The following is a 16,181-nucleotide window of genomic DNA, read 5'->3' on the forward strand; positions in this document are numbered from 1 at the left end:
CCATTGATTTAGAATCTCCCAGAATTGAATTAAACAACATTCAGTTGGATTTTTGTTCTCCGGACTGGTAACATAAATATCAACAGGTTGGCTGGTATAAATCATAAGAAAATTATGAGCATTACATTTTATAAATTATGTTGCCCACCTCAATGTATTTAATAATAACATAAACAATGTGAGTTTTGATTGTGGCCAAATGTTTTTGTTTGGGAATTGTCTGGTTCCTGGGATTAGCGCATTGAAAAGAACATAAGGACCTTTTAGTTATAATAGGAATGCTTTATGTTCCTTGTAAATTGAACATTTGTGAACTGCTGATTATGCCTATTTATGTCTAACTTTGATCCAAACTGAGGAATATGCAGTTGCTTTGGTTTCTAACGTCTGTGCATTACATTTCTCAGTCCACACTATTTTGTTTGTGACTATGACAAGCCTTCAAAAGCATATGGCTGCTCTCTGTTGGAAAGAGTTATTACGATTTTGCTGAAGAGGTTGGTAAAAGTGGTTTCTTTGGGTATTTATTTATTTTTTTGAGTCAGGGTTCTGCTTTGCAGTTCAGGTTGACCTTGAACTTATTTTGTGGACCAGGTTGTCCTCAAACTCACAGTGATCCTCCTGCCTCAGCCTTCCAAGAGCTGGGATTACAGGCATGTGTCACCACACCTGGCTGGGTCCCCATTTATTTAACAGAAATAAAAAGAAAAATAAAAGGTTAAGACAGGTGTGGCAGTGGCACATGTCTGTAATTCCAGCATTCTGGGAAGCTAAGGCAGAAGGATCACAACTTAGCAACTTATTGAGTTTTTTCTCAAAATAAAAAATGATATGTACAGTAAGGGATGAAGTCAAATTATCATTATTCACACATTATGTGATCCTCTACATAAAAGACTTGAAAAATTCTACCTAAAGACTACTAGAATATGGGAAAAGAGAAGGGAAAGAAGGAGAAAGTTTGTATATATGTATATGCAGGATAGTTAACACAGGTATTCTACTGTCCTGTATTTCCTTGCTGAAAGAAACTGTCAGTGAGGCATTGGTTGATTAGCTTTGTATGTCTATATGTGTTTTCATGAGAAACTACATTGAGGATATCAATATGTAATACAATAAGCATTGTTAATTCCCTACCACTCTGTTTGTAACTCTGTAATGTCTGTACTGATCCTTTGCTATTTTGTAAAATGTTGTCGTCTGTTAGTACTTTCCTCCTTTTATTTCTAAAAAAAAAGACTACTAGAATTAATAACCAAATTCAGTAATGCAGCAGGACAAAAAAATTACTAGCATTTGTATGCACAAATAATGAACTTACCAAGAAAGATATTAGAAAAACAACACCATTTATAATTGCATCAAGAAAAATTAAATACTTAGGAATTAAACTAACCAAGGAAGTGAAAGATCTCTACAGTGAAAACTATGGTACCTTGCAAAAAGAGATTGAAGAGGATATTGGAAAGTGGAAAAATAGTCCCTGTTCTTGGATAGGCAGAACCAACATTGTCAAAATGACCAAATTCCCAAAGCCGAAATGCATACTTAAAGCAATTCCAATACAAATACCAAAAGCATTTTTCACAAAATGAGAGATCAAAGATCTAAATGTTAAAACAGAAACATTGAAACTACTGGAAGATAAAATAGGTAAAAATCTTCATGTCATAGGCGTAAGCAAAGACTGTCTGAACAGAACCACCAAATGTATAAAAAATAACATCAAAATTGAACAAGTGGGATTATATCAAATTAAAAAGCTACTGCATATCAAGAATGAAGAGATAATCTACAGAGTGAGAACAATTTCTTTGCCAGCTATTCTTAGTGGACTAATTTCTATAATGTATAAGGAACTAAAAAAGTTAGATCCCCCAAATAAAAGACTCAATCAAAAAACAGGCAAATGAAATAAATAAATGCTTCTCAGAAGTACAAATGGCCAATAAATCCATGAAAAACTGTTCAACATTAGAGAAATGTGAATTAAAAAACACTGAGATTTCATCTTACTCGGGAAAGAATGACTATCATCAGATATCATATAATCACAAATTCTGGTGAGGTTATGAGGAAAAAGAAACTCTTTTACAATTGTGGGAAGGAATGTGCACAGGTACAACCGCTGTGGAAATCAATATGGAGATTCCTTAAAAAGCTAAAAGTAGCAACTATTTGATCCAGCTATTCCCCTTCTAGGTATCTTGCTTAAAGGGTTAGACATCACATTACAGTGATACAGGCATACCCATGTCATTAGCCCCAAAACCCAAATGGCTATTTTTTGAAGCAGTCTATATTTCCATGAACAGATGAATGGATAAAGAAATGTGGTATTTATACACAATGGAGTACTTTATGCCACAAAGAAGGATAAACTTGGGTCATTTGGAGGGAAATGCATGTACCTTGAGATCACAATGTTAAATGAAATAAATCAGACTCACAAGCTTAAATATTGCATGGTTTCCCTTACACAAGAAATCTGAAATATAAATAAAAGAACAAAATGAACGACAGATAATAGGGAAAAAAGGTATAGAGAGATAGCCCAGTTCAAAGGCTCTGGCTTCAATTCCTAATATCACCAAAACATGTCCAAGTGGGGAAAAGGCATCCTCGCATGAATGGGTAGCTGCACCTGCCACCTCGGCACCCCTCATCACATGGTCCTAATGACTGGCGCAGATGGACTGTTTCTCGTCTCAGCTTTCTGCAGAGGGCAGCATCCCACATGCTAAGGATGCACCACCAGCGCTCCTTACCATGGGACTGCCACAGAGCACTATCTCCAGTGCACTATTGTCTGAGCACTTAAGAACTCAATACACTGTCATGGAGAACAGCTTCCTGATCATCTTCCAGAAGACAGTGGAGAAATCCCGTACATCTTACAAAAGAAAAATATGTCTCCAAATTTGCAAAAGGCAAACTGAGATTGCTTGATTTTCTGGATACTCTTCTAGAACATTTTCTAGGACATCAGCTTGACCCCTGTATTTTGTAGGGCTGATGTAACAAATTACCACAAAATGGGTGGCTTAAAATAACAGCAATTTAATCTCTCAAAGTTCTGGGAGCTAGAAGTTCAAAATGAACATGCTGGCAAGGCTGTACTCCCTCTGAAGGTTCTAGGGAAGAGCATGTTCCATTTCCATGTTATTTCCAACCCTTATGGCATCAGGCAATGGTGTAGGGGCCCATCATTCCACAGTGCTTCCTCCTCTTCTTTCTCAGTCTTCCCCCTCCTTGTCTTACTCATAAAACACCTGTGAATGCATTTAGGACGTGTCTGAATCGTATAGAAAAATTTTTTTCCTCTCAAGATTGGTAACTCAATCATATCTTTGCCATGTATGGTAATATTTGCAGGTTCTAGGGATTATGGTGTGGATATTATAAGGCACCAGGTTACTACAACCCTCAGTTGACACTCTTGGTTTATGATATATTTGATTAACAAATAGATACAAATATAAAGATGCAGATGGTTTACAACCTTTTAAGATTGCTAAACTCTTAGAATGTGATAGCCTGGTAGAAAAGTTAACTCCAAAAGTGATTTGACCTTATTGTCTCGTAGATAGTCAACGGATCTTTTATCTAATTTGGCAAATTAATTTGGCATTTTTTTAATTAAAGGTCTATTCCTGAATGCTTTGCTTGCTTAAAACCAAATCTTTTGTCTTTCTGGTTGTTTCTTCATTAATGACACAAACAATCTTTAAAATGTGGGCACATGGTAAGAAACAAACTTTTGAGTTTATTTCATAGCTACTTATTTGTATAGCAGCAAACACACAGAAGCTATTCTAAATTCATGAATTGAAGCATAAATATTGTTAACATGTCTACATTATGCAAATAAATTCACAGATTTGATGCAATCTCTTTTAAAACATCAATGACATTCATCACAGAAATATAACACAACAACCCTAGAATTTGATTGGAACCAGAAAAGATCACAAATAGCCAATCTTGAGCCCAAAGAACAAAACTGACTTTAAAAATACATCACAAAGTTATAGTAAACAAAATAGCACGATAATATGAAAATAGGCATATAGATCAAAACAACAGAACGCAAATATCAGAGGGAAATCCTTTCATCTGAAGCCAGCTAACGTATCAAGAGCACATGATGGGGAAGCAGCAGTCTCTTCACGAAACAGTGTTGGGATATAAAGCTACATGCTGAAGAATGAAATTAGAATCTTATCTCCTATCATATGTAAAAACTAACTTGAAATAGATCAAATGAAGACTTGTATGTAGGCCTAAAACTGAAACACAGGGGAAAGTTCCATTATACTGATTTAGACAATAATTTGTTGGATATAACCTCAAAGTCAAAGTTAAGTAAAAATAGAAAAATAGGATTGTATCAAAGTAGAAAGCTTCTGAACAGCAAAGAAACAATCCACAGTGAAGAGACAACTTACAGAATGGGGGAAAATACTCTCAAAATATACATCTGATATGAGGCTAATTTTCAAAATCCATAAGGAAATCCAGGTCAATACCAAGAAAACAAATAATTCTGTTAAAATGGGCCAAAGACTTTGAATACGTATTTCTCAAAAGAAGACATACAAATGGTCAACAGATATATGAATCATCAGAGAAATACAAATCAAAACCATAACGAGGTAGCACTTCACATCTTTTAGGACAACTGTCATCAAAAAAGACAAATGATAACAAGTATCGCAGAGGTTGTGGAGAAAAGGGAATTTTATACACTATTGGTGGGAATGTAAATTATAGCCATTATGAGAACAGTACAGATGTTCCTCCAAAAAATTAAAAAAAGAGCTACCATACGAACTAGCACATGATCCAGGAAAGAAAATTACATCAGTATGTCAGGGAGATATCTACACAGTAGAATATCATTGGTTTTAAAACAAGAAGGAAGTCTTGTCATTTATATAATTAGAGGACATTATATTAGGTAAAAGTGATTCAGGCTTTGAGAGCTAAATACCACATAACCTCACTCACTCAAGGAAGGACAGAGTAGAATGGTGGTTACTGGGGCTGGGAGGTAGGTAGATTAAAGGATATAGAATTTCATTTCTTTCTTTCTTTATTTTTGTCTTTTTGAGACAGGGTCTCACTATGCAGTTCAAGCTGACCTTGAACTCACTTTGCAGCTCAGGCTGGCCTCAAACTCACAATGATCCTCCTGCCTCAGCCTCGAATTTCACTTAGAAAAGATGAATAAACTCAAGAAATAAACTCATTGTATTATATATAATATAATGGCTATAATCCCAATGTGTTCTATTCTTGAAAATCACCCAGAGAGATTTTAAGTGTTCTCCCTACAAAAAAAGTGAGAAGAATATGAACTAAAGTGGATGTTAATTGACTGGGCTGAGCCGTTCCACAGTGTACACATATTTCAAAACATCATGTTGTACATGATAGGTATCTACATTCTATTTGTTAATTAAAATGCAAATCAATAAAAAATACAATTTGTGCATTTTTATGATGTCACGAATGGCCCATGGATGGCGTTAGAAGAAAAAGAAGGCAACGGTATGTTTGTCTGCATCACTGTCTTTTATTAGCAGGCACTTTTCACTGGTGAAATAGGATCTGCTTTCCTATGAAGCCTGACCTAACAGGACTCCATTACTGTCACAACTTTTCCCCTTCATTAATGTTTCATGACCCAGCTGGATTATGAATCACAGGACACAAAGGGCACTATATATCAGAAAGAAGAGGCAAAAATCTCTCTGGATTCTAGGCTTACAGTTCATACTCTTTCCACTGAAAACAGCAAATGCAAATAGAATCTTACTGTGTAAATGGCATTTCATTTTGATAGTACAATTATTATTTAGAGAAGTGCTATTTTCCATATCATTAGAAAGGCCTCAGGTTACTTCTAAACAAGTATTATCTACTTGATTTTTATTTCCCCCAAGAATGCATAAGATAAATGCTATGGATCATAGATAAATAATAAATGTAAACAGAAGTAGTTTCAAACTGAGATTAGTATGTTATTGAAAATTCTGAAACTTTTGCACAATTTAGCAGTGTGCCCAGACATGCTAGTTGGACTAAGAACGAAATATGGATTAAAGATTAGCTTAATTAAAGATCAGCTTTTTCCACATTAATGATCAGCTGTCAACCAAGACATTCTTTAAAACATTTAATTTCATTATAGATAATATCTGTAATTTGGGAAAACACATACAAGTAGTGTTTGTAAAGCATCAATATTGCTTAGTACTTAGAGGTACAAAAAGCAAAACAATCACACCTGTGAATTTGAGTTGCAGTTATTTGGATTTTAGTGTATTACACCCTCCAAAGAAGAAAGTGTTTAGTTCCCTCAGCTGTTGGTTGTTCTGAATGATAAGTACTAGGTAAAGGGAAAGAAGAAAGATTTCAATAACTCTTTAAAAGAAATATTGTGTTTCTTTCCTTTTATTCGAGATTATGATTGTGATTAAAGTTATGATTTGAAAATTACTGTATTTGTGGCAATGGTCGTCCTAGCCTAACTCTGTTGCCTAATCACTATGTTGCCTGTTTATAACTTCTTGTACAATTTGCCTTTATTATTATTGTTAGAGATCTCCCACTACGCCCAATATGTATTTTAAAATCTCAGTATTCTTTCAAAAGAAATAAAAGGGGAAAAATGAATGTGTTTAACTGTACAAAAGGAAAATACTGCAACTAGTTGACCGTGGCTGACAGTATGATACAGTCCTGAAAATCACTCTCTGGAGTCACACTGCCTGAGGCCAAGCCCTAATTTGACCTTTATAGCAAGATGGCAACCTTGAACAAATTACTTAACCTCTATGGGGTGGTTAGAGAGAAGTTTCAGCTTCACTGATCTTCCCCATGGACAGGCGGACCACACCTGTAGGTGCCATGAAAGCTTGGCCTGGGGTCTACGTCTAATCGCTGGTCTCTCTCACTCTCATATTTTTCCCTTGCTCTCCTTTTTAGCCACTATGAACTAAGTGGCTTTGCTCTCCCTCCTGTCATGATAATCTCTGCCTTGAGCCAGCCACTTGTGAACTGAAATGGCCAGTGAATTAAATCTCTCCTCCTTTAAGTTGTGGGTGTTGGGGACTGCGTTTCAGCCATGAGAAAGCTAACTAATATATTTTCACCTGCAAAGCATATATTCACTTCTAGTCCCTATAAAAATTGAGTGCAATAATTCATGCAAGTATAAATACACAATAAGAGCTCAATAAATTTGCTTTTGTTATCTTTCTGGCTAGTGCTTATCAGGTGTGACTAGCAATGAAAAAAATCTGTGTTTAGAGCAATTTTGTTTAGTGGTCAATGGAGACCAATTAGATTCTTTTCCCTTTTTTTTTGTACCAGGAAATTGAACTCAGGACCTTGCACTTGCCAGGCAGGTGCTTGTGCTGCTGAGCTATATCCCTGGCCCCCGTTAGATTATTATACTAGAATGGGTAATTTGAATACTCACCTCACTGATGCTCAACATTTTTTTTCTCATCAGTCAGCAGACATTTATAATGGAAGATATACAAAAAAAGCTGTCTTTCATGTGGCAAGGGCAGATTCTTTTGTATAGGATATGGTAGTACAAGCTCCCTGTCTCCATCTAATTATGAAATTCTATGCAGTACATCAAAGTAAATAAGTAGGTTGGAGAAGAAATAGACAATCTGTTACTGATACCTGCAAACCGTTACTGAAACTAGTATCAAAAATGATCAGCAATAAGGTTTTGTCTACTGATTTTCTTATTCTGCTCTTAAATCAACAGCATTGACTCAGAATTTTCTAAGTATCTCTTCTCTTAATTTCCCAATTCAACAAACATTTGTGCAGAACCTAATATATATTGATTTCCCTTTATGCCAAAGTGATTGTTCATATTTCTTTTCATCTTTCTTGATATGTCTGTTCCTTCCACTCTTGCTTCATTCTTTTCTCATTAATAGCTCACTCTGTGTGACCACAGAAAAGGGATGTTGATGTGATTCTGTATTCTCTTCCAACTATTAATATTTAATTGTTCCTATTTGACATAAAGATCTAATACATTTTACAACTTGCTTCACATTTCTAACGTTTTCATTGCCTCACTTGTGGCTTCATGGGCAGTAGGTATGTGATTGCACTTGTTGAGTTGCAGTGGGAAGAAATGGAAGCCATGAACATCTCTAAAAGTGAAAGGTTGAGAATGAATTTGTTAGGGGAGGCACAAAGTTGGGTATGGTATCAAATCACATAACAACTCCAATTTGTCATGCAAAATTTCTGGGAGAAGGTAATAAACAGTCTTTAAAATGACTTAACTCATATTACCCCTGTAAAGGAAAGAATAATCAGGGTTTGCAATAAAAAGGGAAACAGACAGTTTTGATTTAACTCAGGTGTGGGTAAGCATGATATAACTGTGATTTGAATCCTGGCTCCTCTCCTCCCTAGCTATGTCACCTTGGGAAAATTAGCTCTCTTTAAGACACATTTTAAATCTGTGAAACAGAGGTTATATTGATGCTCAATGCTATTGTAAGCATGTCAAAAATATATAGAAATATAATCTCATCAGACACATAAGGTATGTTACAAATGACAATCATTAATATACAGTTTACATTTGCTATTACTCATGTAAAGAAAACACACATGAAGTCTGAATTGTTCTGATGAGATTTAGGTATTAGCTGCTTGGGAGGGATAGAAGAAGGGATGGGTTAGGAGGGAAGGCAGAGGCACGAAGAAGGTGGTAGTTGCTTGCCTAAATGATTTGAGGTTATTCACAAGGCACACACAATCATTTGCATATTATGCAGATTCTGAAAACAACAAAAAAAAAATGAAAAGGAAATTGAAAAAAATGAAAACAAATTGTTCTGGGTTGGAATTACGGCTATGTGAAAGGAAATATTCTGTGTTGGCAAAATCAGTGAGTTACACGCTTGTGATTTGCGTCTGGAGAACCTGTGGCTGCATATTCTTGTGAAATCTAACGAAGGTTTGCAAAAGCCTGTTTTGAAGCTCCCTATTCCATGTCCAAATTGGAGAAGGAATGCTTGAGCCAACATGCTCCAGCAGGTGCTGAATTCTTTTTCTTTTTTTCTCACCAATTACTGTGTAAACCCACTTATATTTTATATATAACATTGGTTTTACATCATTACTTTATATATTTTCTTCAATTCTTGAAATGTTTTCTAATTTTTTTGGTTGCGTGATTTCTTAAAATAATTAGTACCAGGGAAAACTAGCTAGTTTGCATATGTGTCAAGAACCTTTATTCTCAAATATAGACATTATGTAATTTGTTGTAAACGCTGTCACTCTGATTAACGTATTCAAAGCACTATCTGAAAAAGACTACACTATGTTCTTCCTCTCCCCTATCCTGAAAAGAAAATGAGAAAACATCAGAATTCTTAATGTTGTGAGCTTCCACTGTCTTGTGATTTTGAAATATGATTTTTAACCAAGGTTTGCAAATAGCGCTTCACAGGCTGAGTCACTGCCGAGGATAATTTATGCTTGAAAGAGAAGAAAATATTTCCTTGATTTTCCTGTGCATGGAGCAGTAACAAGTTTTGATGAACTAAAATAGTTTATTTGAATGGTTTTCAAGTCAGTTATAAGTTTAATTTTATACCACCTTCATCTATATAAAGAGATCATATATTGAAGAGTAGTGTACTTCTAACAGTGAAGCGTCTCTTTGTCTTTTATTACAAGTAGATTAATCTGCCTATTCTCTTGCTGCCCTGCTTGAGTGACTTAGTCTCAGGTGTAGTATCAAGTCTCAAATTAATGAAATTTTTATTTAGCCAGAGGCTGGAATTAAAACTAGAAGACTGTGTATTTCCTTAATTCAGTTGGTAAGTAAATATGCAACATTTAAGAAACATAGAAGTAGGGAGAAAGATCTTTTGCAAATGGGAAGGGGACTAAGAGGTGCAGGGAGGGGGGAGGGGGAGACGGGAAAGTGATAAAAAAGGAATTGAGATGTGTTATTTGTGCTCATGCACCGACTCTCCACGAGTGATGTGGTCGTTATCTACAGTAAACACGGACTAACAAAAAATAAAAATTGGTGAGAAAAAGAAACCAATGGAAAGACCTAATTATATTGATAGAACAGGAAAAAAAATATTAAGGGTAAATTCTGCACACATAATTAACCCTCTAAAAGGATTCACTAAGATTTACTTAGACAGAAAGCTCTCCTAGTATATTTTAGGAGTATTTTGGAAGCAATATAAGGAATCTCATGTCATTTTTCCAAAGAACATTGTGTTTGCTTCAAGTTAAGGGACGTTGGTGGGTAAGTGGAAGACAGGGTGGTGGGATGGAATGAGACAACCAGCAGGAGAGTGGTAGTCATTGGGATAATAAGATAAATGTATTGTAGGTTTCCGTGGCAACCAGGGACCCCAGCTGTTCTTCTGCCCCAGCTTGGTGAAGAACAGCCCACCTGTGCCAAGTCTCACTCTGCTTTTGAAACCAATGTTTTTATTGCCACATTAAATTGTTCTAAGGATTCCAGTTTATGAAACAGCACCAATTACTTTAGCTGAGTCTAAATCTCTAATGCACTTACTTATCCAGAAATGTTTTTCTAATAAGTGCTATAATTTTTCTTTTACAGAGATACATTTAGAATGAGCACAAAGAAAGTCCACTTTCACGCTACATTTACAATTCATTAAGGTTTGCAGAGAGATTTGTTCAGGACCTTAGTTGACTTGTTCTCCAGCTGAGTTCTGGGAACAGTAATATCCTCTCTCATACAGAGTGAGGTGTTTGTAGGGGTTGCTACTGGTGCCTTAGAAAGCTTTTCAGAGGCTTTCTTTTTCCTTAATTTTTCTGCTCTGTGTCCTTCTCTTGCCACTTACTAGGTGTAGGTCCATAGGTAAGGTTTATTTCACTGTACCCTAGTTCCTTGTCTATACAACGAGGGTGATCATTGAACTTGGCTCATTCAGCCTTGTCAAGATCAAACGAGCTAATACATTTTAGAAGCTCTAATCATAGTACCCAAGAATATTTGCTGTTATCATAATTATTCATCTATCACCTCAGATGTATTTTTCCTTTTAGCCTCATCATCTTATCTAGCAAATTCAAGAAAATATTCCTGCTCATTTCATCCCACTTGTTTTCTTTCAGCACCAAATCTTACCTCAAGTAAGAGGATTTGTGAATGTGGTCTTGGGCCAAGGCTATGGCCTTGAAAAATGCTCAAGGGGATAAGAAATTTGAGTCTGACTTTGCCTTCATGGAATCATCGGAGAGATGGTCTTAATCATCCTAAATACAGCTAGCTATCAGTGTAGCTAGTCACAAAGCTAGTTAGCTACACCAAAGGTGAGGACCGAGCAGCAGATAGGTCTGGTTTGTACTACTTGCCAGAGATTATGCCCCAGGAAAATGTACTAAATTTCACTGAGACTAAACAGTATCTTGGAAATATCTTTAAAATGCAGCTAATAATAAGTCATAGGGTTATTTGAGCATTACATACAGAGCATGCAAAGCACAGAGTAAATCCATAATGCTTTATTTTTACCATCATTACTGCTCAAACTAGAATAATATATTCTTTGGCATGAAATTTATTTTAATGTGACAGTCAGGATCCTAATGTAAAGTACCTTATTCTATAGGGCATAGATGTGAATAAACACTTAGGATGTAATTTCCTCTTCTTTGTGTTTTGTTACATAAATAGTGCTAATACTGGAGTAGAACAGATTTTGTATTCCAAAATAATGGCACAGTCAATGGCAGAACAAGGAAGAAGTGCTAAGTACACAGCGAATTCATTAACAACATTTTCCAGCCAAATATATGTATGTATAAAATCAGATATTCTAAGCATTGAAACAGCTACTGAATGCAAAAGCACATGAATACAAAGGACAGAAAAAAATACTTCAAACTTTTTGTGAAAAGTTTAAAAATGTATATGATGCATATTATCCACTAGAACAGATAGCTTCATGAAGCTTTGGTTTTGTTACCTGTGCTGGAGCCATTAATTCTAGTTCTGAAGTAGACTCGGAGTTGAGGGCACTTTTCCCACCACTCAGCTCTGGTTGAGATCTGTGCTCTGAGGACCTGAAAGGGGTGCATTGAGAAAATTAATGTAAATCAACAAAAAATCCATCTATAAATCTAGCCAAGGAAGCTAGTTAATTTGGATCATTTAAAGCCATGATAACAAAGTTCTCATTAGGAATGTGATGAAAAAAGTTAAGTGGTATGAATTTCTAACATATGACCACTTTCAAGTATCTTCATGTAGAATTTATTTTATTTTATTTTTATTTTTTGGTGCCAGGAATTCAACTCAGGGCCTTGTGCTTGCCAGGCAGGCAATGAACTATACCCCCAGCCCTTAGAATTTAAATAATTAAATAAAGATGTGTGAGTTGAAACAGGGCTGCCCTGTAAAAGGCTTCAAAACATAGTAAAGTTCAGGTGGCCAGACTTTTGTATGGGTTCTATAGACTATTCTTTTTTTTTCATACCGGGAATCGAACTCATGACTTCAGGCTTGCCAGGCAAGTGCTTCTGCCACTGAGCTACACCCCCGGCCCTGGACTATTCTTAATTGCTGCATTATTTGACAATGGATAACTCAAAACCAGAGAACAGTACCTGAATAATCAGAAAAATGTAACCATCCTATATATAATATATTGAATATATTCAGATATCTCTCTATATCTATCTATCTATCTAGTTTGACTAGTACCTTAATCACACATTCAGAAAATTATCAATACATATCACAAACCTCCTCAAATCCTTACTGATTGAATTAATTTTTGACAATTCAGACAAAACAATTTAAAGCTGGTAAAAGCTATAGCAATTAACATTGTTATGTAGGAAGTTATTACGCATGACACCAAGTATTTAGATTAAATATTCCTGCAGGTGACACACAAGTGGCTATTTTCTGGCATCGAATCTTACCATAAGAGCTCCTTTGATCCACTTCTGGATGAGCAGGATTTTCCCTCTGCCATTGGATGTCCTTTGCTGTTTCGATCTCCGTGAAACTTAACATCATCCCATTTTTCCAGTTGTGTTTGAATGTCTGCTAAGGAGAAAGGGAGGGAGCAAGGCAGACCAGGAAACAGCATGAGGTGCAGAGGGAAGAAGAGAGATTAAGATTGAGAAGTTTTATCCAAGTGAATTGTACTACACCCATGCCCACAAGACCCAAGACCAAACTTTACTTTTTCAATGTGTCATAAAAAGTAACTAAATAAAAGTGAGACCTATTAAGATAAATTGTTTTTATAGTTGAAGCATTCAGGTCTGAACTTGTCTCAAGAGCTGAGTGATTTCTGAATTTGTGGACAAGCCCCACAGTATCTGGAGTTAGAATGTGCACATGGAGTACCATCTGATTCCAGCTAAGGATGTGGCTTTAGGGCGCTTCTGGCATGTTTCTAGAAAGATATTTTCTACACAGAGATGAGTTTCAATGTTAAGAGGAGGTGGAACGAAACCAGGACAAACTGATGAAACTACTTGATTTTTCACCAAAGGAGGGAATGTACACTGGGGATGAAGAGAGAGGAGGCAATGGAGAAAGCTAAGAGAATGCTGGAACCATTTCTTCCCACTGTCTTAATTCTTATGGAAAAGCACTTGCATTCTCTTATTATAATTCTGTGACTGAACCATCCATTTAACTTGGGGCACACTTTTTTCATTTCTATAAAGGTGTGTTTGCAGTGGATGTCTTCTAAAGTCTTTTGTGTCTGCTTTAGAAAATTGTGGTACAATGTACACGACAAAATTTACCATTTTAGCCATTTAAAAGTGTACAATTCAGGGGCATCAGTACATTCACACTGTGGTGCATCTATTATGCTATTTATTTCCATCATCTCAAACTGACGCTCTACCTTTTAGACCCTGACACCTCATTCCTCCTTTTCAAGCCCACTTCCTTCTTAGCTCTTCCTCCCTAGTTCTAACATTACATTTAATCGTCTACTGGGTGTATCCATGAGGAGGACTACAGTTTCTTCAGGCATACAGGTCCGAAGCTGAACTTGGCAGTTTTCACCGTGACACTCTCCTTTACTCCTTCCCTTCTTGATTCCTTGGTTGCAGTTTTGGCACAGCCTCCCTTTATGTCCCCGATACTTGCATAACCAACCACACTTATGTAATTCACAAAACTTACTGTAATGCATATTACTTTTCAGCCTATCTTTCTCTTTCCTTCTCTTCTGTTACTGCTGGACTCTTTGTTTTGGTCTTCTTGCCTTAATACCTTTCCCCATGCACTGATCAGAGAAGGATTTTTACAAATACAGTTGGTTTCTGTCACTCTTTTCAGGTAAGTCCTTCAAGCCGTGTCTCTTACCACCCAGACTTAGGGCCCTGGCATCCATGGACTCCCTTTGTCTGACTATTAGTGACCTCAGACTTTTTCCTCACCATTCTAACATCCTTGAATACTACTGCTGTACTCATAATTGCTTGAGAAGACATTTCCCTGTGTTTACCTGCTTATCTGTGTGTGGATCTCTTTCTCTTTTGTACCAGAAATACCCTGCCCTCTTTCTCTATCTCTTCTGATCTACCTTTTTCATCTGGCAAATTCCTCCTCTTCCCTCAAGATTCTGTTCACATGATGTGTTGTATGAGGCACCTTGTTCATCTCCCTAGTTTCACCAGAAGCACTATGAAGATGTTCAGATAGTAACTAATCTGAGCTTCCTCTTCTTAAATATGTAGTTAATATTATATTATAATTATCTAATCATATTTCTATTTTTCCACTGGGCTGTACACTTATTAAGGAGGAGAGAGAGTTTATAATATTTATTTTTATATTGTTGGCATATGATATGTGCCTAGAGCACGGTAGGTAATCAGAGAAATGTTTACTGACAAACGAATAAATGAATTCATGGTCACCATATATACATATCATACTAGTTAAGTAACTGCCCATATGCTTCATAATGTTATGGGTAAGTTATGAGTATGTTCAGTTTCTGAATATATTTATTAATCTACACACATACATACACAAACGTACCAGTCCGTCACAGCCAGAAGGGATGGATATTTCCTTTGGATTTTTGAAATACCCACTATTTACTTTTTTCCAGAGAAAAGAAAGGCTGATTTGATTAGTTTCATGAGCTAAGCATTAAGCTCTCCTTTCTCTGGAAGATGCAGAATATGGTGGATAAAAGTATGGGCTATGAAGTTAACTACAGCGAGGCTCAAGCTCCAATTCTTCCTCTTACTGAGTATGAAATGTTGGGCAGGTTAATGATGAAAACCTGGTTTCTCATATATTTCAGAAATGTGATAATTTAATGAGACAAGATATGTCAATCATGCAATGCAGCCCATAGACATTATAAACCACAATAAATAGTAACTATTATTACTGCCTGGGACATATCTTCACCTCTGTTGGATGCTTCTGTTTTGTTTGGCTGTCTCTGGGCCTTGTGATAGAGTTGTTTACTTTTGTGTCACTCTTTTGCCCTAGGTTGAGTGGCTTTAGAGAGCAAGATTTATGCCCACCAGGGTGCCTGGCATCTATGAAGAACTCAGGGTACATGGGTTGAATACATATATGCATGAATCAATACTAGTTATGCAGAGTTGAGCTCCCCATGGTTATTCAATTCAAGCACAAAAGAAACTGTGTCCTGGCCGTCTTTTCTCCTACTTTGTTCACTATTTTAATGTCATTTGCAAGACTTTCCTGTTGTGTCAAAACCAGCATGGCAAGGTTGAGAGCAGCCACCATGAACGATTGCCTTACCTAGGTCTAAGGATGAAGTCTCCTGGACTCTCAGAGGCTGACCTCTCTGCTCAGCATCTGTGCTGATGAGGTCAGATCCATCTGCCTTTTTCTTGAGGGATGAGGTTTTTGATGAGGCCTCCAACTTCTTAGCTTTGGTTTGGGTTTGAGACACTGGTTCACTCAGGTCGAGGAGATCTAAGCCAGTGGTCAACACTAGCAGAAATGGAAGAGATTAAGATAAGCACATTTATTACTATTTAGCTGTTTTTTTGTTTGTTTTGTTTTGTTTTTTTTTAAAGATTTCAGTTGGGTATAGAGGGATCTTGTGGTGATGGGATAGGTTTGAAACACCCAATTAAGTTGGCTCACCATT

General features: G+C 36.4%; 1 protein-coding gene across 10 annotated transcripts in view; it reads right to left on the reverse strand.

The window, feature by feature from the left end:
* The window catches only part of Pex5l (peroxisomal biogenesis factor 5-like), a 221,911-nt gene that overhangs the window by 62,622 nt on the left and 143,108 nt on the right, over nucleotides 1–16,181 (reverse strand). For 7 of the 10 annotated variants that reach the window (XM_005383055.2, XM_005383058.2, XM_005383056.1 and 4 more), the window contains 3 exons: nucleotides 15,827–16,021; nucleotides 12,991–13,117; nucleotides 12,030–12,126 (listed from right to left, as the gene is read on the reverse strand). In XM_005383055.2, coding sequence (XP_005383112.1) covers nucleotides 12,030–12,126; nucleotides 12,991–13,117; nucleotides 15,827–16,021 — 419 coding nt within the window. The remainder of the gene's footprint in view (nucleotides 1–12,029; nucleotides 12,127–12,990; nucleotides 13,118–15,826; nucleotides 16,022–16,181) is intronic. The other 3 variants (XM_005383054.2, XM_005383051.2, XM_013513607.1) reach the window with 1 other exon arrangement.

Source organism: Chinchilla lanigera, unplaced genomic scaffold (genome assembly GCF_000276665.1).
Source record: "Chinchilla lanigera isolate Chin_1 unplaced genomic scaffold, ChiLan1.0 scaffold00019, whole genome shotgun sequence".
In the NCBI taxonomy this organism is placed as follows: domain Eukaryota; kingdom Metazoa; phylum Chordata; class Mammalia; order Rodentia; family Chinchillidae; genus Chinchilla; species Chinchilla lanigera.